The sequence below is a fragment of the Diabrotica undecimpunctata genome, chromosome 6 (assembly GCF_040954645.1).
Source record: "Diabrotica undecimpunctata isolate CICGRU chromosome 6, icDiaUnde3, whole genome shotgun sequence".
NCBI lineage: Eukaryota > Metazoa > Arthropoda > Insecta > Coleoptera > Chrysomelidae > Diabrotica > Diabrotica undecimpunctata.
In genome coordinates, this window is record NC_092808.1 from 155,570,539 (window position 1) to 155,594,319 (window position 23,781).

Sequence of the window (23,781 nt, forward strand, 5' to 3'; positions counted from 1 at the left end):
ATATGTTCCTGAGAGTATACTTGAGAATGACAACTACAAGCTATACTGGGACCGCACTGTGCTCACAGACCAAACAGTGGCACATAATAGACCAGATCTCATACTAGTTAATAAACTAAACAGACAAAGAACATTAATTGATGTGGCGATACCCAACAACAATAATCTTCGTGTTAAACAGAACGAAAAAATTGCCAAGTACAGGGATCTGGAAATTCAAATACGAAGACAGTGGAGAATGGAAAGTACCCAGACAATACCTAATATTCTCTCTACTACTGGAGTCATTCCAAAGAACCTCCTAGAAAACATAAAAAGCTAGGTCTGAATGAACATCTCTAGAAGACCATGCAGAAAGCTGTACTACTCTCAACGTCCAGATGTGTACAAAAATTTTTGGGAGATACTCCAGCATACCAAGTCACCTAGGGCTCGATAACTCGGAAAGATTCCCACCAGAGCTCAATCCTTTTGATACCGTAGGTATCTGGGATGAGTGAATTTTCCCCTTAGAGGCAGTGTGAGCCGTATGGCTAAATCTGGATAATAATAATAATATATTTCTGTGCATGACTTACAGGTAATTATTATAAATTCTGCTTCTTCCTAGTGTGTAGTTGGTTTCAGGCATTATACTCTCATGAAATCTCTTCTACTGTCAGGTTCTATTTGTCTCGATCTTCCGCTATTTTTATTGATTGTGGTATAGTCTTGCCTGTGAGTTTTTAATAAGACCTGTACATCTAGTTGGCGATTTTCTTGGACTTCTTTTTCTATGGAGCATGCCTAAAAACTGTAAGTCTTCACAAATCATGTCTTCTATTACCTCGGCTAAACAACTTAATAATGTCTTTAGCTACTATGTAGTCTCTTCTTTATTTGTACATGTTGAAGAAATGATAAATTAGTTCTTTTCTTAGTCTAAAATACTCTTAGCATTCGATGTCAGCAATACATCTAAAAGGCATCTCTTTTATTTAAGAGCATAATCCATAAATTTACAAATTTTGTTTTATCATGGCTTTCTTGACCAGTCCAATTCTTTTTCTAATTTCTTTACTACATCTCACTGGGTTTATCAGTTAATTATAACTGATTTGTAAATTCTGCTTTTCATTTCTTTCCCGATATTTTTATTTCTCCATATTGTTACATTCAGGCAGCCTGCGGTCTATTCACTTGATCTTGACAGATGACAAGGAGATAGCGGTGGCGACGTTTCTGGACGTGGAGGGAGCGTTTAATAACGTCTCCTTCGAGTCTGTAACGGACGCGCTTAAAAGAAGAGGAGTTCCTGCCTTCTTATGCGAGTGGACAAAGGCGACCTTAACAAACAGGATCATTGTGTCCTCGTTAGGTGAAGCCACTATTGAAGCGAAGGCAGGAAGCGGCTGCCCACAAGGAGGAGTTTTATCCCCATTACTGTGGGCTACGCTTATAGACGACCTACTTAATACACTGTCCAGGGAGGGTTTTTACTGTCTGGGTTATGCGGACGATTTGGTAATTGTAGTCCGAGGACGCTTTACCAAAATAATTTCGGAGAGACTTCAAGTCGCTCTGAGGATGGTGGACAGCTGGTGTGAGGAAGAAGGCCTGAAGGTTAACCCTAAAAAAACATCTGTTGTTCCCTTCACCAGAAAAAGAGCACTGCAAGGCTTACAGCCACTAGTGCTCAAGGGAGTAGAAATCCCATTCACAAGTCAGGCCAAGTACTTAGGTGTAATATTCGACCAGAGGCTGACATGGAATGCACACATTCAGAAAGTCACACAGAAGGCCACTATGGCCCTGAACACATGTAGACGAATGTGTGGTAAGAATTGGGGGTTAAATCCTAAAATGAACCTCTGGTTGTACACAAGGGTTATAAGGCCCATGATAACTTATGGTTCAGTGGCGTGGTGGAACAAAACGCAACAGTCCGGGGCGATTCGATTGCTCAGTAGCACACAAAGGCTTGCATGCTTGAGTGTTACAGGAGCCATGAGAACAGCCACAACGGACGCGCTAGAAGTTCTGCTAAACCTACCACCTCTGCATATATACATACAGAGTGAAGCCAGATCAACAGTACATCGGTTGATCCAAGGCCAAGCTCCAATAAGTATGATGCAGGGAGCTGATAACTTAAGGCTATACCAGGACATAAAGGCAGAAACCGTTCTAGGAATGCCTGTAGACCGAATGGTTACGAGGTATAGTTTTAACAAAAATTTTCAAATTACAATACCAAAAAGAGAGGACTGGGAAACTGGTCCGCCGCTAACAGCAAACTCAATATGGTATACGGACGGCTCCAAAACGGATACAGGTACGGGGGCTGGAATATATGGCATAAAACCAAGGACGGAAGTCCGGATATGTTTAGGAACATACGCGACCGTATTTCAAGCCGAATTAGCTGCTATACACAGGTGCGCTATGGAACTAATCGGCCGAAATGTAGATAACGACTCCATCGTTATCTATTCGGATAGTCAAGCGGCTCTAAAGGCTCTCAGTTCGGTACAGGTCGATTCATGGCTGGTATGGAACTGTTTGGATGTCCTCTCTCAGGTGGGAAGTCGAAACAGGTTGACACTTGCCTGGGTGCCGGGACATAAAGGTCATCGTGGCAACGAGAAGGCCGATGAATTGGCCCGAGAAGGCGCATCTACGCCACTGGTTGGTCCGGAACCCTTCTTTGGAATCGCAAATACGATAAAAAGGGCAGCCATACACAAATGGGTGCAACAGAAGTCTCTTGAGTGGTGGAACAACTCACCAGGAAACAGTTCATCAAAGGACATTCGGCTAAATTTACAGCAGACTTACTTTCGCACAGACGCAGGACTGTCAGAATGATAGTGGGTCTGCTCACTGGGCACTGTAGACTCAATAGACACTTGAGTCTCATAGGCCTGACAGAAGAGGACACCTGTCGTTTCTGTCTGGAAGAAGAGGAAACCGCTCTACACGTTCTGTGCCATTGCGAAGGTCTCGCACGAATGCGGTTTCTAGAACTCGGAAAGGAAAAACCGGAAGCACCAGGCTACATGAAAAGGCCACTATCAAGGCTGTTGAGTCTCATTAAGAGGACCAAGCTAGATGAAGTGCTTTAAAATAAGGGGGAAACACAATAGATCTGCAAAGGTCGCAGTGTATCAGGCTCTATTGGCCGCCCCATTTTCTACATTCTACATTCTACATTCACTTGATCTTCCACTTCTGTTTCAAGCTTTCTGTAGCTTGATATGTGAAGCCTAGATATTTAAACTCTATTATCTACCTTTCTATTATCTATTATCTAACCTTGCAGCTCCAATTTACATCTTAGTAAATTTGCTGTTGTAACCATGCATTTTATTTTTTTTGGGGAAATTAACATGTTAAATTTTCTGTCGGATATATTAAATTGGTACAGCATACGTTGTATATCGTATTCACTTTGAGAGAGTAGTAAGTTTAAGTTGTTTTTCTCTCATTTGGTATCCTTTTTTAGTTCTTACTTTTTTATTATTTCATTCATAATCAGGTTAAACTATGGAGGACTCAGGGAATCTCCCTGTCTTATCCCATTGCCAGCTTCAACAGGGTCGGTTAGTTCTTCTTCTACTTTTACTTTATTGTGTTGTTTTGGTAGATATTTTCGATCATTTTGATTATTCCTAGAAGTATCTCTCTTGCGCACAATAAGTGGATAACGTCCTTTAATTTGACCCGGTCAAATGCCTTCTTATGTTCCACGAAACATAGATATGCCGGTTTGTTGTATTCTAATATTTCTCTTGCACTTACCTCATTATAAATATAGTGTTGGTGCATGATCTTCACGACCTAAAACCTTCTTGTTGTTCTTCTGCTAGTGTTATAATTTCATTCAGTTTATTTGTTATCACTTTGGTTGTTAATTTTAGTGTTATGTTTAATAAATTAATTCTTCTGTAATTTTGATGGTAAATATTTCTATTCCGTATTTTTTCCTATTTCATCTAGGTTCCCTAGAACTCAAAGCGATATAGAACTTAATAATAAAACCACTAAAAATTTATTAGATATTCAACATACATAGTAAAAAATAGTATGTGTGCTTTATGTACTTTTTAATTAATTTAAACATTAAATTAATGTTTAGTGTTTTTAATTAAATTCAAACTGAATTTTTAACTAGAAAAGTTTTAATGGATTAGTAATTAGCCACAACTCGATATAAAAATACAGAGTTTGTGCTTGCATAAAGAAAGAAGTAGCGATACTAAACTAATATCTAATACACATAATTTTTCAAAATACTAAATATTTTAAATAAATATTAAATAAGAATAAAAAAATTTCCCGAAGAACACAATTTTTTATTGAAATATCCGATGCAATTGAATAAATTAGAAATTGTTATATACCTACTACAAATATCATTGTTTCAGATGCCAAAAAGTGTAAATTTAACTGTCTAAATGGCAGCAAGAAAGAAGTCTTCTTTTCGAATGAAAATTTAATGGATGGAACACCATGTTCTTATGAGAATGAAGATAATATATGTGTGCAGGTAAGTGTGATTTTTGAATTCTAAAAACTAAATATTTTTTATAAAAACATCAAGAACTAGTAACAATAATAAAGCATTTCATTGTTTAACGTACTAAAATATAAAATTTATCTAATTTGTTTTAAAATTTTATTCAATATTTGTTGCTCAAGAATTTTTCTTTGTCTGTATCTATCAATTATGATTGCATTCAATCGATGTTATCTTTACGAGTACACTGTTTTATCTAACACCCACGGTAGATTTAATGTTAAGGTTTTATGTTGGATATTGGATAATAATAGAGGCATTGTTCTTTGTTTTTTTTTCCATATATTGGTTTAATTTCTTTATTGAACTAATTGGATCAACGTTTTTGTTTTTAAACTCTTTTTTAAGATTATGAATTAATTTACTCTGTATTTTTTTCAACATATAAATCGACTGATTTGTTCACAGTTTTTTCTTTTCTTTCTAATTGAAACTGCTTACACTTTTTAAATTAAAAAAAAATGATTAGTGTGTTATTAATGATGTTCGGTACCGTTTATAATTACTCCAATTAATATGTTTTCAAATTTTTCAAGTCACCAGAAATCACCCTTCAGTCGCCACCATATTTTACAAAACCATAGTTTACAGTTTTAATTTTCTATTTTAATATATTTTCATATTTTTTTGGAAGTGTTGTTTGGTCTGAAGATCCTAATTATTTGACTGCCAATATGTGCTACTTCATTTAGAATTACCCAGGGTACACATACTGTATTTTAACTAAGGGTGTGAACTAGCTTTACATCCCCACAAACTCACTTTACTACAAGTGTCATATGTCGAAAACGCAATAAATGGTACGTCGTCAACGACTGGATCCTTATTACCAGATGTAGAACGTCTAAAGACATCCTAACTCCAGACCTAAATATACTGAGCAAGTATTTTTGCAAGTTTAAACTACAACCAGATGTTTTCAAAACAGAGGTTACTTGCTTCTAGCTGAACAATAAACTTGCCGGACAGAACTCTACATACTGTTCTAAAATTCCATTCTTACCCACAACTAAACACTGAAGTACCTGATCGCAACATTAGATGGAACACTATCTTTTAAAGAGCATTTAACAAAAACTGCTCAAAAGATAAGTCCAAGAAACAATATTATACAGAAGCTCTCGGGTACCACCCGGTGGGCATTGGATTACACCCTCCGCTCTACTGTTCCAGCCCTTTTTTTCTTGACTGCTGAATATTGTAATTTAATTTAGCTACACAGCCTTCATGTTAAAAGGTTTGACACTCAGCTGCAAACCATATTGGAGTTTTATTAGCCAGGACTCCCACATGAAGAGCATTTGGCTGTTAGTTGTGCCCCTATCGCACGTCAAAGTGCTATAGGGGGGAAAGGGATGGTCTGGAGCATTGGAGCGTGGTGGAGTGACTCCTGTTTTTGCTCGAGTTAATACACCTCGCTCCAATGAATTGTTACATCCAAACGTAATTCCTAGGGGTGAACGTGTCTCACAGGCTGGGTTTAATTATATTGCTTGCTTGCCGAGGGACAGTCTTTCACGGCCTCCCCTAGAGTACCTTATACTCTAGGGGGTCTCTTGTCGGGGCTCTGCCCCAGCCAACTTCCTAGACTCTACGGCTGACTTATTTAGTTCTACAAATGGTGTTTTATTTTTGTAATGTAAGATATGTAAGAAGTAACTAGTCTTTATTAATTCTAGTCTTGCATCTGAATATAAATAAAAGCAAGGGATACTTCGTATTCTACACACGAAGTCCCTTGCGGAACGTACGAGGCAGAGATATGAATTTAGCAGTCTTTTCTCCCCCGAGACGACAACTGGTTTTTGCGAATCCACGTTCCAGCTACACCGAAGGCAACACAAGTGAATCCACTGTATGTTGGATTCGAGATGACAGCGGGGAGAGCCACGGATGTTAGAATGTAATAATCTAACACTCAGTAATCGAGATCTTTAAGAGACCTGAAGCCTTCTGCGTACCTAATATCTTCGACGACCCAGTATTCTTCAAAGTTTGAAGCACCAGAAGCTACGGAGATTCCGGAGTAGGTACAGTCCTTGCCTGCCCTACCAGTATGTGGTCTGCGTAACCATGGAAGCCCGGGCACAGTCGCCTACGAAAACACCATCTTACTTTATCGTGTCCGGACATGCCATTCATAACTTTTCGGCCCAGTACTGGGCTACGTCGGTTCCATCTTGGTTGATGAGCCACAAATATTCGGGGGTACATCGATGAGGACAGTTTCTGCATGTAAGAGGATGTTCCATATTCTGTGTTTCTACACAGTCACAGTTCATATCATCTTGGCCGATTTTTCCCCATTTTGCCATGTTTGATTTTACTGGAGCGACCCCCGTTCTTATCCTATTCATTCGAGCCAGTATTCTTCAAAGTTTAAAGCCCCGAAAGCTACGAATAACCCGGAGTAGCCACAGTCCTTCCCTGCCCTACCAGTATGTGGTCTGTGTAAACATGGAGGTCCGGTCACAGTCGGCTAGGAAAACACCGTCGATAATGCAGATGCTGAGTAGAAGACGAGCACGCCAAGAGAGATGGTACATAGACCAAAGATGGAAATCGCAGAAGAAGGAGATGCTGTTACTAACATCGGCCCCTGGGATCCTGTAGGTGTTGTTTATGCTGTGAACTCGAACATTTTTAGACTTTATTATTTTTCTTAATATTTTTTTCTACCTTTAGTTTCTAGGTGTATCTTGAACATAATTTTTTAAGGGGGGATGTCGCCGAGTGCCTTAGTCTGTACACCAACGAGCACGTCGGCGCGCCTCACCCTGCTTTTGAATGCCTTTCCCATTAGTCAATTGGCTTAAAAACTCTCTAAATATTATGTACAAATATTAGTTGGTTTCAAGCCAAGGGACAGTCCTTCACGGCCTCTCCAAGAATATACCTTACACTCTAAGGGGCCTCCTGTCCGAGCTTTGCCTCATATAACTTCCTAGACTCTGCGGCTGACTTAAACTAATAAATAAAAAATATTACATTTAATTTTGATTTTAAATTTTATCTAACAATTTATGTTTTTTTTGTAAAAAATTTATCAATTACCTATAATTGTCTGTGCTAGAGTGTTTTCGGTCAAATACAGAAACACCCTGAATAAATATAATTGCACCGCAAATCGATACTGCGTGATGTTGTTTAACAATTAAAGTTAAAGTATAATTATTGAAATTATAGTTAAGGTAGCAGAACATAGGGATTAAAAAATGGAATTAATGATTCAATCCAGCAGGTTACGGTAACCTGCCGTCATCCAATACTGCGAGATGTCGGGTAGGTCCACACACACCGTGGTGATAATTGAAAATCAATGACACGCGTTCGTTTTACAGAAAGGGTAGAACGAAAGGGACAGAAATAGACTTGAACTTTGGAATATTTAGAATAATATTTTCTATATGACAAGATTTAGACTGACATAACCCGATGAAGTATTCATGAAAATGTGTCGAAGAAAATCAAAAAAGAAATCAACTTGGCGGGAAGGGTGTGTTCGAATGAATGAATTAGGAATGGTAATTGCTCGTCAGAGAATTGGTAGCACATGTACTGAGAATTTCAAAATATGTTTCCGTTTGATACATAGCAAATCATTTTTTTAGAATTAAACTAGCATCAAGTTTGATTGTTTGTCTAAACATAGTAATAAAAGTAATAAAAATTGTATCAATATTAAATGTTTATTGTAATACAAATGTGCTGAGTGTATGAATGTATATATTGTTAGGAAAATTAGTGTTTGAAATTGAAAATTAATATTTAAGGGAAATGCCAGTGTCAAATGCAAATAAACTTTTGCTACTACATTATACATATATTATATAATAATATTATTATATTCGTAGTGTACTTTTTGTTAAGACAAGTTTTTGCTAAAGTTTATAATCAAATTTAAAAAGTCAATATGGTTTACCCAAGCAAAATAGATAAATGGAACATAAACAAAGTAAGATGGAACTTAAGGTAAATAGTGAAGAGCAAAAGATGCTAGGGAAGATTCATCCCAAGAAGAACGTGAAGACAGCAAAGAAACCATAAATATTGGTATTGTGGCATCTTAATGCAATTACTGTTTTTGTTGGAAATAAGCCATAATTTTGGTTCAAAATACATTTATTTTAAGTTTCGATTACTACTTTGAAAATATATAATAAATATTAATATTAGCTCTTTTTGTAAAAACAAATTTGTTGCAAAACTTATTTATTCGAAGACTGTAAATAATATACATTAGTTATTAAAGTTTAAATATTTCCTATGAAATATTCTGATCATTTCTGATTTTTATGGGAGGCGAAAGTAACCCCAGTGAAAAAATAAATTTTCTGAGTGCCAAAGAAGGCGAGATATTGCAATTTTTCCAGCGCGCTTTAAGTTCTGCCTTCACCTTGCAAATTTTTAACAACACTAAATATCTTCTCTTTAGTACAGCTACTTCTCCTTTGTAAAATGTTATCATAGCAGGTTTGCACTTACCGTTTGTGTTTCCATTGATCTCATCCGTATAATGCATTATTAAGAGCTATTTTATTTGGCCTGGGTTTATAACAGTAATGTAATGTCTCTACTAAAGCCAAACATATTTGTATTCCTTTTTCGTTCTTTCATTTCTGCTGAAAAAAAATCAGGAATTTCAAGTTTTTTTTCTCAGAGGCTGTCAAATTTAAATTGTAGTTTTAGAGTAACTCGAGTGCCAAAAGGTTGTTGACGTGAACTAATTATCGCGCGTAATATTTCTGTCTGATCCAGAAATTGGCTGAATTAACCTTTTCACGATAGAAAAAGCGTTGTTGTCTAATCGAACAGATCCATCGAGATGAATGTCAATGTAAACTTCCTACTTATTCGTATAAAAAATTTAAGCATTGACTATTGCTAACATTTTTAATCCGTACTTTGCCAGCTTATTTGAAATATACTGGTGAAATGCACATTTACTACGAAATTATTCTAGTACGTTGTTCGTTCTACATCTATAAACAAACTCATTAATTATTTTCTTATGTGGAGCTAATTTATCCAAAAGTTTCCTAATTTCTCAGTCATACACAATAGAAGCTTAAAACGATTGAGTCTTATAGTAAAAATTTCACTCATGTACCGTGTTGGATCCATAAGTCCTTCAAATTTATATGGGCAAATGCAGAACGCCTGTCAAATACAACAGTCCTAATACATCTCTGATCTCCTACATCTCGATTTCCAGTATACCGAACTATAATTTTTCCAAGGTACCTATTTGCAAGCCTGAAGAACTGTATCCGCTTTTTTGGTAATTTTAGTGACTTCGCTGGACTGAGTGACAATATTCTTATATTATCACTCCTGTCACTTGTCACTCAATAATATATTTTAGATTTTAATAAAACTATTGGGAATTCGTTCCATAATGTTCTCTTGTCTTTTCCAATAAAAGACCTAGCTCCTCGGATATGTGAGTCAACTAGTTTTTTACCTTCAAAGAATTCCGAGACTGATACGTAGTCACAAGTTGATTCTTGACGAGTATTTTTCCGAAATTCTAGATCAGGAGACTTACTATCGACGTCAACTTTACCTTTTTAATTGTTCTATTGTTGTTGGTAGTTCTCAGTGCAAAATGTCTCCAAATAATTGCTTTAGCTACATATAGACAACTTATTCAAAAGTTTTAACAGAGGTAGCGCCATTCGTATTTCATTGTATGCAAAACTTAAATACATTGCAATTTAAGAAGGTAAAACTCTTGATAACTGAGGCAGAAAAAACAAAAATAAAGCTATGATTGCTATGCTACAGAGAGGGATGCTAATCACTTTTAAGAATGCTGAAAAAGTAGAATTGATATTTCTGATACGAGTCCAAAGATATAATTATCGAGAATACAGATCTCTATATTAAAATAATTTCGAAGGATGCAACCATAAGATTACTGGTTATTGACGTAGATATTTTTGATTGGGAGCAAGAGGTAGTAGATCAATTTTCCTCAAGTTCCCTTTTCCAATGAAACTTTAAATTTCAGCCATCCAAAAGTTACAATTCAAGCGAGAAGTAAACATTCAGCACATGATTCTCGTCTAAGTAGAACAGTTTCATTACTACCCCATTGGCAATGTTACATCCATTATAAAAGGTAAAGAAAATGTTTTAAGCATAAATTTTTTAAAATTGACTAAAGACAATACCTTAGCTAATAAAAAAATTGTCTGATGCCAAAGTGCTTTCCGAATTGAATTTTGGGTGTGATGGGAAGTCTACGCCTAAAATTTTTACGTTCATTATTTTTTACTTCTCATGAGTAAAGTAGTAAAATTGGTGCAGAATTGGAAGAAGGCATAACTAAAGAAGCACCAGAATTATGTGTTTAAAATATTTTTTATCGTTAAGAATGTAATGAAATCATTATATAATATATTTTTTACTGACTTCATACCTATTTGTTATTAATTACAGATTAAAGCAAAACGTATTGGTGGGCAAAAAGTAGAACTCGTAGATAAATTTAAATAGCTAGGACACGTAATTATGGTTGGCAGGGATAATCAGTCCCGTGAACTGAAAAGAAGAATCGTGCTTGGGTAGGCAGCATATGGAAAAGTAAGAGAAACTTTTAAAAGTGAGCTACCCCCATGCCTGAAGAGAAAAGTATTTGATCGATGCCTCTTTTCAGTGTTGACATACGAAGCAGAAACAATTACTCTAACAACAGCCTCTGCTACCAAACTAGTAGTCAAACAGAGGGGAATGGAGCGATCCATGTCAGGAGTATCTCTGCGAGACAAAGTAAAAAACGAAGAGGTCCGGAGATGAACCAAAGTGACTGACGTCATCGAAGGCATAGCCAATCTAAAATGGAGATGGGCAGGACACATAGCTAGAATGACGGATGAGCGATAGACAAAGAGGTTATTGAAATGGAGACCAAGAAAAGATAAGAGAAGGGTCAGTCGACCACCTACACGATAGACTGACGATTGAAGAAGTAAAAAATAAAAACTGGATGAGAGTAGCATAAGATAGACGGGGTTGGAAACACAAGGAAGAGACCCATGTTCAGCAGTAGACTTTTGAGGCTGGATGATGATGAAAGTAAAAAGAAAAAACTCTATGAACTAAGACGCAAAATGCAAAAAATCCAAATTTCAAACAGATAAAATTCATTTTCAAAATAATAACTGAGCCCTTTAAAATTTTTTTGAGAACTCAAGATTTCCACACAATAATTTACTCAAGTATCTAAACACATTTTACATGTTTTGAAAATGAAATATCTTAAATTCTAATAATTCTATATAATTCTAAATATTAAAAAAAAATCTAAATAAACAAAGTACCCCAGTTTGATAAATTTTGATAAAAAATTATAATTATTTAATACCTGGAGAAATTATTTAAAACACGGCAGCTAAAAGCCCCTACCGAAATGTTCCCGTTTTACCTGATAATGTCTGAGATGGTTACTCTATGTTCCCGTGACGTGCTACTGATGTCGCTGTCTGTATATATTAGAAAGATTAATTATGTGTGATGAATCTGACCTAGCAAATACCCTGACGACGGTTGTGATCATAATCACCATCTCGTTAAAACGACATTGGCGTCCTTATAATATGTATTTTAAAACAATATATATCTACGTAAAGGTCTTAATCACCGTTTTTTATAATTTTATAAAATTTTTATTACATTTAAGTACGTTTTCTAAAAGATAAATCTGTTTTATAAAGTATTTTATTTTCCTATACAATATATTTTTTTGCGTAGCTTCTCTTGGAGAACAATTTTTTACATTTTTTAAAACTTAAAATTATATTCCAAATGATAGAAGAATTAAAATCCGTAAACTAATTTTCGAAACCAAATTCAGATTTTTGCTTTAATCTGTGCCTTCTAAGAATTGCAAGGCAAAACAGACGTTGATAAAGATGTTAATAGAGACATGGGGAATCTAAAAATTACATTCCACGACATTTCTCCTCAACTAAGCAAAAATCCTTAGCGAATTTGGTTTCTAGTACTCGTACAGAGTATATCGAAATAAAAGGAAAAAGACAGTTAAAAAGTTAAAAGGGCTCTTCAGAACGGCTATTTACAGTCGCTATGATAGTGAAAATAAATCTTTTCTCTCTTAAGAAGTAACTCTAACATGGCTTCGTATAGACGCAAATAGCGACATCTGATATTAAAATCCGATAGAAGAATTTTTTGTCTGTATATGACATATCCTCAAAGAAGGTGTACGTGATTTTTGGCAATTCGGATGTTTGATGACGCTATTCTAAATAATCAACGGAACTACATCCAAACCAGGTCGTCAAAGCGTTATAGGGTCAATTCCATATGAAGTTTGTTTTTTTTAAGTCGTTGTTCTCATAGTGTTCTAAGAGGCAATCTGTGGGTTGGCCTACGAGATTATTCTTCTTACCTTGTATCCAATATCTAAGAGGAAGAAAGGTATACTGAATGACAAAAGAACTTGTACACAGGTGACTAGAGAGCGCATATTTGTCTAGCTTAACCAGAGATGCTACAAACTCACACACTTGCAGATTTTCCAAATGGAAAAACCCAATCAAATAGAAAAGAAAATACGACTTAATAAAAAAAAAACAGATCCAAAAATAAGTATAGTAGGGTAATTCGTGTAAGTTGTTGAATAAAAACACCAAAGAGACCTTTGTTTAAATTGCTATGAAGATAAGCAAAAACTTATTATGAGTAGAGGTATGTAACATTTTTTTAGTTTACTTTTTTATTTTTTTATTTCCTTCAACATACAACTGATACGCCACTGGCCGTATATGTGTTTTGGCAATAGCGTCTTGTAACCTATTGAATTGCCTTATTGAAGACGTAAAATTTTTTCTTTCCAAGTAATATAAATCAATGTATAACGTTTTTTTTTATCAATAAATTGCCGAGTAGAAAGTTTCTTTATGTGTCTTTCGTTTGTTAAATTTTTGAAGGAACGAAAACACTTAGGTCTGAGTAGTCAAAGAGTTAAGTTTTCCGTAAATTTCTTAAAGTGTTGTCAGCAATTATATCTTAGAAAGTATTTTAATCTAACCTATATTATCTTAAATCTATCTATATCTATTATTACCTTCACAACTAAAACGCTTACCTTACTAAAACAGCATCCAGTCGGGTGTAAAAATTAGAGTCACACGTCGCCGTATTTAAAGCGTTCTACAATATATGTTACTGCGACTATACGAAACTTATTAGTAGTGGATACTTACTACCAGTAAAATTAACTTTTTAAAGAGCCAAAATAATAGAACCGTTTACACAAACTTAACACATTTTAGAACGATTCCAGTATAGAAATGGAAAACATTACATACTTTATAGCCCAGGGAAATAAGAATTTTTTCATGACACTCGTCTGGCCAGGCAAACGACAGTTGTTTTGAGTAGTATGGTCCTCTGTAACAAAAACCTATATGTTTCCTGCAGTCGATTTTTTGGACTTAATTAGTTATTAATAAATTAAGGTCAAAAAACGGAAAATTTTTGCTTTTTTCGTCTATCAGCAAAAAGTGAAGCATTTTAGACAAATTTTAGAAGAGAAAAAACTTATAAGTCATATAAAAACCTTTAAAATGGCGTTTTCCAAATGTTTCTATCCTTATTTGTTGCTTGGGAAGTTGCAAAATAAGTCAAAAATTTCGGTTTTTTATAAATGTTAATAACTTTTTTAAAAATAAACTGATAACAGTTATATATCATGGAATGCTGTGCCTTATAGTGCTTAAAATATGGTTAAAATTTCAAAGTGATAAGTCAAATAGTTTAAAAGTTATTTTATTTGTTTATCCCAAATTAATTTTTTTTGCAACAATATAAGTCGGAAAATTATATAGCTTTAGTAATTGTATGGGTAGTTTCTGGAAGAAGAAGACTTGTTCTATTATTAACATTAAAAAAAAATTAAGAAAATTAATTTTAAATATTGAAAAATAATTTTGCAAAAACATGTCGCTTTTTTGCTTATAATCAATTAGAATAACTTTTTAACCATTGCCTGCAAGAATATTATTTTTTTATATTTAGGAAGCCTGAATTTTTTTACAAATTTAAAAGAAAAAAAAATTGTCCTAAAATAATTTGGGACAAAGTTAGCCTCTTTTTTTATTTTATTCATAGCAGCTTTGTTTATAATAATTAATAAATCTAATTAGCGTTATTTAAAAGAAAATAGTTTATAATTTTAACGTACCAAATTCTAAAAAGATTGCCCTTCAATAAAATCGTCCACAAAGCTTCAAAATGTGGTTCTTAAAATCGGCTGGCGTCGAAACTCACGGAAGCCGGAGGGAGGAGGAAGGAGCTGTTAGCTGTATCTCTGGTTCTTATTTATGGATTTCAACGTTCCTTGTTTAATTTGTATGTACTGTTTGCGTACATTACGAATATGCATTATTTCAATAAATTGTTAAATAAACTATCTAATTTGCTTCAATTTTTTTTTTCAATTGTTATTATAATACTTGAGATAATTTCTATTTAAAAACATAAATATTTATAATTAATTTATACCTCTTTAATAAAATTGTAAATAATTTATTTATAATAGATTTTATGAAAATAACAAATTGTCCTATTCAATTGTTTCTAAAAGTAGTATTGCTTTGGAAATATTAATTAAAATAATTTTTCCAATGTCTATTCTTTATTATTTTATTATTATTCTTTTTAAGTTAGAATTAATTTCATGTTATCGAATGAACTATCCTACAATAAAGTCGTCCCAAGAATGCAACTCAGTAATATTGGCAATATAATTTTAAAGTCATCTTTAAAATATATGTTTATATATATATATATATATATATATATATATATATATATATATATATATATATATATACAGGGTGATTGATTAGTGTAAGGAAGCTCAGTAGATCTGTTATAGTAAAAATTACAAAAAAAAAGTATTATCAAAAATTGTAGGCAGCTTTAAACTTCAAATTTTAAAATTAGTTACAATCTTACAGGCTGTTCCATAAGATGGTGGCAGACCAAACTTTTGTTTTTTTCTGCATCATTTCCACATCACAACAATGTTAAGTTTTATTATGTTATACCGGGGATTAAAAAAGTTCTAACCAATATTACCTGAAAATCGTATCAAGTTTAACTCCCTGTATAATTTAAAAGGAGTACAGGAACATTCATATATTGCAACCATAGCTTTTTAATAATTGTTAAAAATTATAAATCATATTCGTTTTTATAATATTCGTTAAATCAAATACAGGGTAAGTCAAAATGCAAGTACTAAGTAATGCAAGTTAAAATATCTACCAAATTAATACTTTGATAGAAAAATAAAAATATCTAGAAAACTGGTAACTTTAGGTATAGGGAGTACTTTATAAAATTTGAAGTACGATATTAGTACTTTTTGATAGTGATATAAAATACAGGGTGTTCTATTTAAAATTACCAAGAAAATAATGCACTTGCATTTTGACTTACCCTGTATTTGATTTAACGAATATTATAAAAACGAATATGTTTTATAAGTTTTAACAATTATTAAAAAACTATGGTTGCAATAGATCAATGTTCCTATACTTCTTTGTAATTATACAGGGAGTTAAACTTGATACGATTTTCAGATAATATTGGTTATAACTTTTTAAATACTTGATATAAAATAATAAAACTTTACATTGTTGTGATGTGGAAGTAAAGCAGATTTCAAATTTAGAATAAAATACAGGGTGTTCTATTTAAAAAAGCATAAGTTTGGTCTGCCACCATCTTATGGAACACCCTGTAAGATTGTAACTAATTTTAAAATGTGGAGTTTAAAGCTGCCTACAATTTTTGTTAACAACTTTTTTTTGTAATTCTTACTATAACAGATCTACTGAGATTTCTTAATTGGTATAAACAAAGCTGCTATGAATTAAGTAAAAAAAGAGGCTAACTTTGTCCCAAATTATTTTAGGACACATTTTTTTTCTTTTAAATTTGTAAAAAAATTAGGTCTTTTAAATATAAAAAAATAATGTTCTTACAGACAATGGCTAAAAAGTTATTCTAATTGTTTATAAGCAAAAAATCGACATGTTTTTGCAAAATTATTTTGCAATATTTAAAATTAATTTTCTTAATTTTTTTTTAATGTTAGTAATAGAACAAGTCTTCGTCTTCAAGAAACTATGATTACAATTACTAAAACTATATAATTTTCTGACTTATATTGTTACAAAAAAAATTAATTTGGGATAAACAAATAAAATAACTCTTAAACTATTTGTTTATCAGTGTTATCAGTTTATTTTCAAAAAAGTTATTAACATTTATAAAAAACCGAAATTTTTGACCTATTTTGCAATTTCCTAAGCAACAAATAAGGATAGAAACATTTAGTAAACGCCATTTTGAAGGTTTTTATATGACTTAAAAGTTTATTTTCTTCTAAAATTTGTCTAAAATGCTTCACTTTTTGCCGATAGACGAAAAAAGCAAAATTTTTCCGTTTTTTGACCTTAATTTGTTAATAACTAATTAAGTCCAAAAAATCGACAGCAGGAAACATATAGGTTTTTGTTACAGAGGTCCATACTACTAAAAACAACTGTCGTTTGCCTGGCCGGACGAGTGTCAAAAACAGGGTACTTTTTTGCTTATTTCCCTGGCCTATTAATGTAATTTTATTAAAACTATTGATTAAGCATAGTAGCTAACCTAGAAATATTACAAGAATTAGTTTCAGAAACATATATTGTTCAAAATTATATTAAAAAAATGATTGTTTTTTTATGCTTATATTATTGTATGGAACTGAAGTAAAATCACAACTCACGTATTTTTTATTGCACAAGCTACCCTAATTAGGTTTTTTCGATGGCCTACATAATAATTCAATAGTTTTCGTACACCTCTGCATCAGCCTCCAACCAACCCTAACATTAACCGTCCTCAGGCTAAGCGGAATTGATTTCAGGGAGTGTGCCACGTAGTGGGCTGCGATGGAATCCTCCATTCTCCTCTACGAAGGGACAGATGTGGGGTCTGCGGTGGAGACAATTCCGAATGTACCGAGGTCAGGAGGATTTATAGGAGACGATTAAAAAAGGGTAAATATCCGTTTCGGTAACTTATTTAAATCGTTTATTTCAGAAGGGTGGCGAGAAATGTATTTAGGGTAATGGAGATCAAGAAATGCTTAAGCGGTAAATGGAATTGATAATGCACAGACGTTTTGGAATAATCTGAGATAAAACATTTAATTTGGACGTGTTTATTGCAGTATATGAGGTCTACTACTTACCTTGTTTTTCTTCTTTCTCCTATTTTTCTTATATTAGGCGTAAGGCCTGTTCTTCTACGATTTTTAGGCTGCAGTCCTATTCCTTATGATAATATCTCGACATATTTTAAAGGGCCTTAAATGAAAATCAAGACAGCTCCATGGATGCACAATCTTTCAATATTCTCAATTTTGATTTATGCAGATTCAATAAAACAGAAATCCCAAACTCAATCCTAAAAAAATCCTTTCAAAACATCCTCCACTTAACATAATTTGATAAAATTTTATACACTGATACGTCCAAGATTGAAGACTGTTGCGGCTGCGCTGTGTCCACAATGACAACGACAATAAGCTCTGTACGACTATTTAGAAGCTGTAGTGTTTACATCGCACAATCCACCCTACTTCAAATAAAAGCAAAACCATCGCTATTTGTACTGATTCTCTTTTTTCCATGCGTCTTCTCCAAAAATTCACTAGTCCAAGAAATAGGTAACATCTGTAACCAAATACATTCTTCTAACATAACAGTCACAATATGGCAAGAAGAAGGGAAGTGAAAAGAATTTGCAAAAAAAAAGAGAACAGCTAGGAAATCAATTGAGAAACATAGAAGAAGCTTACATAAACAAAGAGGAGTTTCTACCAAGAAGTTAAGAAATCCAGAGAAACTACAAAGAATAATCCACAGTATTGCAGAAACAAAGAAGGCTTACTGGTAGGTAAAACTATAGAAAAATTAAACAGATGGGTGGAATATTTCGAAGATCTACTAAATACAGACCAACAAGAGGAACTCGAGGGAAATGAGAATTGGCAATAATATGAAGAAGGGACGTGCGAGGAACCAACTTTGAATGAAGTCGAAGAGAAAATAAGAGACCTAAAAAATAACAAAAGTGCAAGAGAAAGTGGTATCCCAGCTGAGATTTTTATGTAAGGTGGCGAAATATTGAAGGAAAGAATATTTTACTTGACACTAATAATTTGGCAAAATAGCACTATTAGAAGTAGTGTATAAAATACTTGCAAAAATTATTAGGAAAAGATGAAGAAAATATGGCAAAGTGATTGGAGAATACTAATAAGGGAGTAGACCAGGAAGAAAAAGAACAACTAATGACCAAATAAGTATGTTAAAATTAATACACAATGATGGCTACGAACAAAACTTAGGATTATATATGCTATTTATCGATTTTAAACAAACATATGACTCCCTAAATCGAACAATGCTACATCAGGCCATGAGAATATTAGAAATACCAGAAAAACTGATAAGGCTAGTGAGAGTGACGCTTAGGGTAACAATGGAAGAAAGCTTTTCAAGACAGTTCACAGTGAATAAAGGTTTAAAACAAGGGGATCCGCTATCAACAAATTTATTCAGCCTAGTATTAGAACAAATCGTAAGAAGATCAAATATGAGCACAAACAGGACTGTTTTCAATAGCAGGGAACAGTACATAGCGTACCCGGATGATGTGGTGATACTAGCGAGAACAAAAAAAACATTTAAAAAAAAGTTTTCCAGAAATTTGAGGAAGAAGCGAAAAGATACGGATTAATAATAAACCAAACAAAAATGCAATATATGGAAATGAGAGGAGTCATAACAAATATATTAATATGAAAGAAGCTGAGAGTGTCTATGATTTTTAAAAAATGTCAGAATTTGAATATTTAGGAGTAACCATAACGAACACGGGAAAAGAAGAAAAAAGGATAGACAACAAAATAATGAAGGGAAGCTGAGTGATAGGGTCACTAAATTCATTACTGAAAGCAAAAATTGTGTCAGGAACAGATAAACTGCGAGTCTACCAGACAATTCTTAGACCCAGCGTGATATATGCCAATGAAACGTAGATTATCAACCAGCAGGAAGAAAAGAAAGTAGAGGATCTGGGAAAGAAAGGTGCTCAGAAATATCTTCGGAGCAATAAAGACGGCAGAAAACGGCAGAGACGGTATAGAATGAAACAAAAACTAAGTTATATGAAGTTCAACCTAACCTATCTCGCCCCAATATGTCATCTATGAACAGGAAAGAAAAATCAGTTATTTGCCGACTACTAATAAGGCATACACGTCTCACACATGAATACTTTATAGAAATAGATAATCTTCCAGTATGCAACTACTGCAATACTCCCCTTTTCTTCACACGTGATAATGATAAACCCTTTTACCCCTTTTTAGTGTTACCCCTTTTACTGATAAACGTAGTTTTTATTTTGTTTATGTTTATTGGTAAACCAAACTGTAGTTCTTTCCAGTATCACAAATTGTGTTAAGTAGCGTCTGCAGGTCTTTCTCACTTTCAGCGAATATAAATATCATTCATGATGCATATGAATGGGTTGATAACAAAGTTAACTGTATTATTTTTATTTGATTTATATGTAATTAAAGGACACCGTTTACTAATTATCACATCATAATAAATCTAAAAACTTAAATAACTGCGAAGGTTGTATTTTCCAAAGACTTTTATGGCCGCTTTTCCAATAATTTATACAGTTTACCAAAGTATGCCCGGTAATTGAATACGTGCTCTTGAAAAAGACGCGTCACCAATCCTATGTCTTTTTTTTTAATAAATAAAGAAGAGCTCGGCATAAGCCACGGTAATAAAAGTGTATTGTGTTTTAGAATCCAGCAGAATATCAGTTTTGCCAGAAAAAGGCCGCAATGTGAAAATAGAACTGAACATAACGAAATACCACTCAGATAATCCAGTCATGGCCTTAATTCTCAAAAACAGAAAAAAGAAAAGTTATTCAGTAGTCGTTCCCGATGCTGTCGTACGCTACAGAATTTTTGAAGGGATCAGGTTTCATTATAAGAGGGTGAATAATAGGTATTCCGTTTGGACGCAAGGGCCTCTTCGGGCTGAAATGGTTGTTTTGGTAAGTTTTGTGAGACGTACTAAAAGTTATTAATTGATCACGTAATGTTTTTGTGTAATACATAAATAGATAGTTTGTTGGTAATTATAAGGCAAAAAATACTTTTACAAGTCAAATATACATATTATGTACAGTAGCGCATCTAGAATTTGCCTCTGGGGGGGTTTTGGTTGGTCACCGAAATTTTTTTATGATGCTACCTCCATTTGGAGTCCTTCAAATGTGTGAGTAACAGTGTCGGAATAGGGTTCTGGGGGGTGGTTTTAACCCCCCCCCCCCCGGGTGCGCCACTGATTATGTCATTTTAATTAATTCTACTAATCTTTGTGGTATTCGAAATTCGATCATAGCCGAATATAATTATTATGGTGTGTCAATAGTATTATACGCTGCGTTAAAGTCTACAAAGATGTAATGGCAGTCTATGTCATACTCCGTTTTTTCTAATATTTGTCTGATGAATGATATGTCATCAATGTAGACCTATTTATCAAAAAGCCACTTCGGTAGGATTCTTTTATATTATAAGTATGATTATAAAAGATTACATGCCCAAATCGACAGCTCTCAATTAATGGAAATCATCTTTGAGAGTATGAAAGAAATCGGAGGCCCGCAACAATAAAATGAACATACGAAACTGTCTAATGAAACCAAAATATTGCTTCAACAAAGAAGGACAATGAAAGTAAATAGCAACATACAGAGAATACAATACACAGAACTTTGTAAGACAATAAGGGAAAGTATTAAGGAAAACATAAGAAAATACAATGAAAGACTGGTAGAAAATTCAATCGAAGACAGTAGAAACTATAAAAAACCAGAAAAGCATTGGAAAGAATAAAATCGTTGCTTTAACAAACGAAAACACCAGAAATACAGATAGAAATGAAATAATAAAATTCGTAATTAAATTCTACACCGAACTTAAGTTTATTTATTTAGCAAATTCCCATCTGTAAACATGAGCACGTGTTGATATTCGCCCTCTCATTCGTCAAGAGCTATTAAATATAATTTATTGCCTTAAGCCAGACGGATTCTCATGTTCTCTCGGATCTCTCAGTTAATGAATATTTTATTTTAGCACATTTTCCTTCAATGGAACATTAACTTTTGCTCATTTTGCTCAGAAGTCCTTTCGGAAGCAGTAAAATCGACAAATAGAAAAATGAAAAGCGGTAAAGCAGCTGAAATATATGGCATAACAGTGAAACTGCTTAAATACGTTGGCAAAAAAATCTGGAAAATCTTAGCAGACGTATTTACGAATTGCCTACGATGAAGGTGCATACTGGACCACTGGAATACAGCAAACATAATTCTTATTCATAAGAAAAGTAGCAAAGAGGATATCAAAAATTACAGACCTATAAATATAATCAATCATATACAAGATATTCACAAAGATAGACAACTTCATAGATATCGAGAAGGCTTTTAATTCTAGTTCAAGGCAGTATTAGAAGCTTTGACCAACCAAGGCATTGACAAACCAAACATAGAGTCTTTAGCAAATATATACAGACAAGCAAAAGCTAAACATTTATGAAAATACTCCAGCATTTCCAACTACCAGAGGCATCCGACAAGGAGACGCAATATCACCAAAGCTCTTCACTGCAACTGTAGAAAATATATTCAGCAAAATGAATAGGCAGAACAAAGGCATATGCATTGATGGAAAATACCTCAGCCACCTATGATTTGCAGATGTCATCGTTTTGACTACTAATAATCCTGCAGAACTACAAGAACTAATAAGGGAGCTAAATGAAGTTGGCCTAAAAATAAAAAACACTTAACTTGGGACAGTGGACGAATATCCATACCTGGAACAATTAATACATATATTTGGCTCCTTACTTCCAGAAATCGACAAAAAAATGAAACTAGCTTGAGCATCTTTTGGGAAAAATGCAGTTATATTTTAATCCAGGACCTATGATCCACCTGAAAAAAACCACTCGATCAGTGTATACTACCAATCACTACATACGGCTGCAAAACTTGGACATTGAAGAAAGAGATAATAGTGAAACTCAATGAATGGATCAGATAGAAAACCAAGGTCACTGATGTAATCCACAGAAATAAAATAAATCTTTAAAATGGCAGTGGGCGGGATATTTAGCGAAATGAACTGACAATAGATGGTCCATTAGAATTACAATGTGGTACCCATGGGGCTTCAAGAGACCAAAAAGACATCCAAATTTAAGATGGGACTATGACATAAGGAAACAAGCCAGTACAATATGGTATAGAAAAGCTAATATTAGATAATCGTGGGCAGAAATAAAGAACAACTATGTACGGAAGGCTGCACTATAGTCGGTAGAATACGCTGAAATTGACGATGATGGTGATGATGTAAATATATATTATATATAAAATAGGAAATCCCTCTAGGTCTCTTTTTGGTATATAGTGGATGTAATTCCATTATTCCAATCTTCCAGTAAAGCGCGTTCTTGCCATACCTGTATTAATAGTTTGTGATAGAAGGTTACAAATGTTTGACCGCCACATTTAAATATTTTTGCGGGTAGGTGATCTGCTCAAGATGACTTGTTTCTGGCTAGATACTGAATTGCTTTATTTATTTCTTCCAAAGTTAGTAGCTCAATTTTATCTTTTTCGAGTTCTTTATTATCTACACCTTCAGTTCTACTTTCTTTATGAAGTAATGTACTCAAGGGTTAGTGCTATCTTTTGAATACTTCTACTCTCTCGTTCAAAACAATTCCAATATGAGCTTTGACTTGGTTTGCTTCTAGCTTGAATTTTTTTTGTTAATCGTTTCTGGCTAGAGACTTAATTACTTTGTTTATTTTTTCCAAAGTTGGTAGCTCAATTGCATCCTGTTCTAATTATTTATCATCTATACCTTTAACTCTACTTTCTTTATAAAGTAGCGTACTCAAGTGTTAGTGCTACCTTTTGAATACTTCTACCTTCTTGTTCAAAACAATTCCATTATGAGCCTTGACTTGGTTTGCTTCTAGGTTGAATTTTTTTGTGTTAATTTGTTTGTAAAT

General features: G+C 33.7%; 1 protein-coding gene across 1 annotated transcript in view; it reads left to right on the forward strand.

Annotated features, from left to right (window-relative positions):
* LOC140444179 (A disintegrin and metalloproteinase with thrombospondin motifs 2-like) overlaps nucleotides 1–23,781 on the forward strand; it is a 95,346-nt gene that overhangs the window by 63,187 nt on the left and 8,378 nt on the right. The window contains exons 11-13 of the mRNA XM_072535893.1: nucleotides 4,407–4,528; nucleotides 17,514–17,646; nucleotides 20,481–20,737. Of these exons, the coding sequence (XP_072391994.1) occupies nucleotides 4,407–4,528; nucleotides 17,514–17,646; nucleotides 20,481–20,737 (512 nt within the window). The remainder of the gene's footprint in view (nucleotides 1–4,406; nucleotides 4,529–17,513; nucleotides 17,647–20,480; nucleotides 20,738–23,781) is intronic.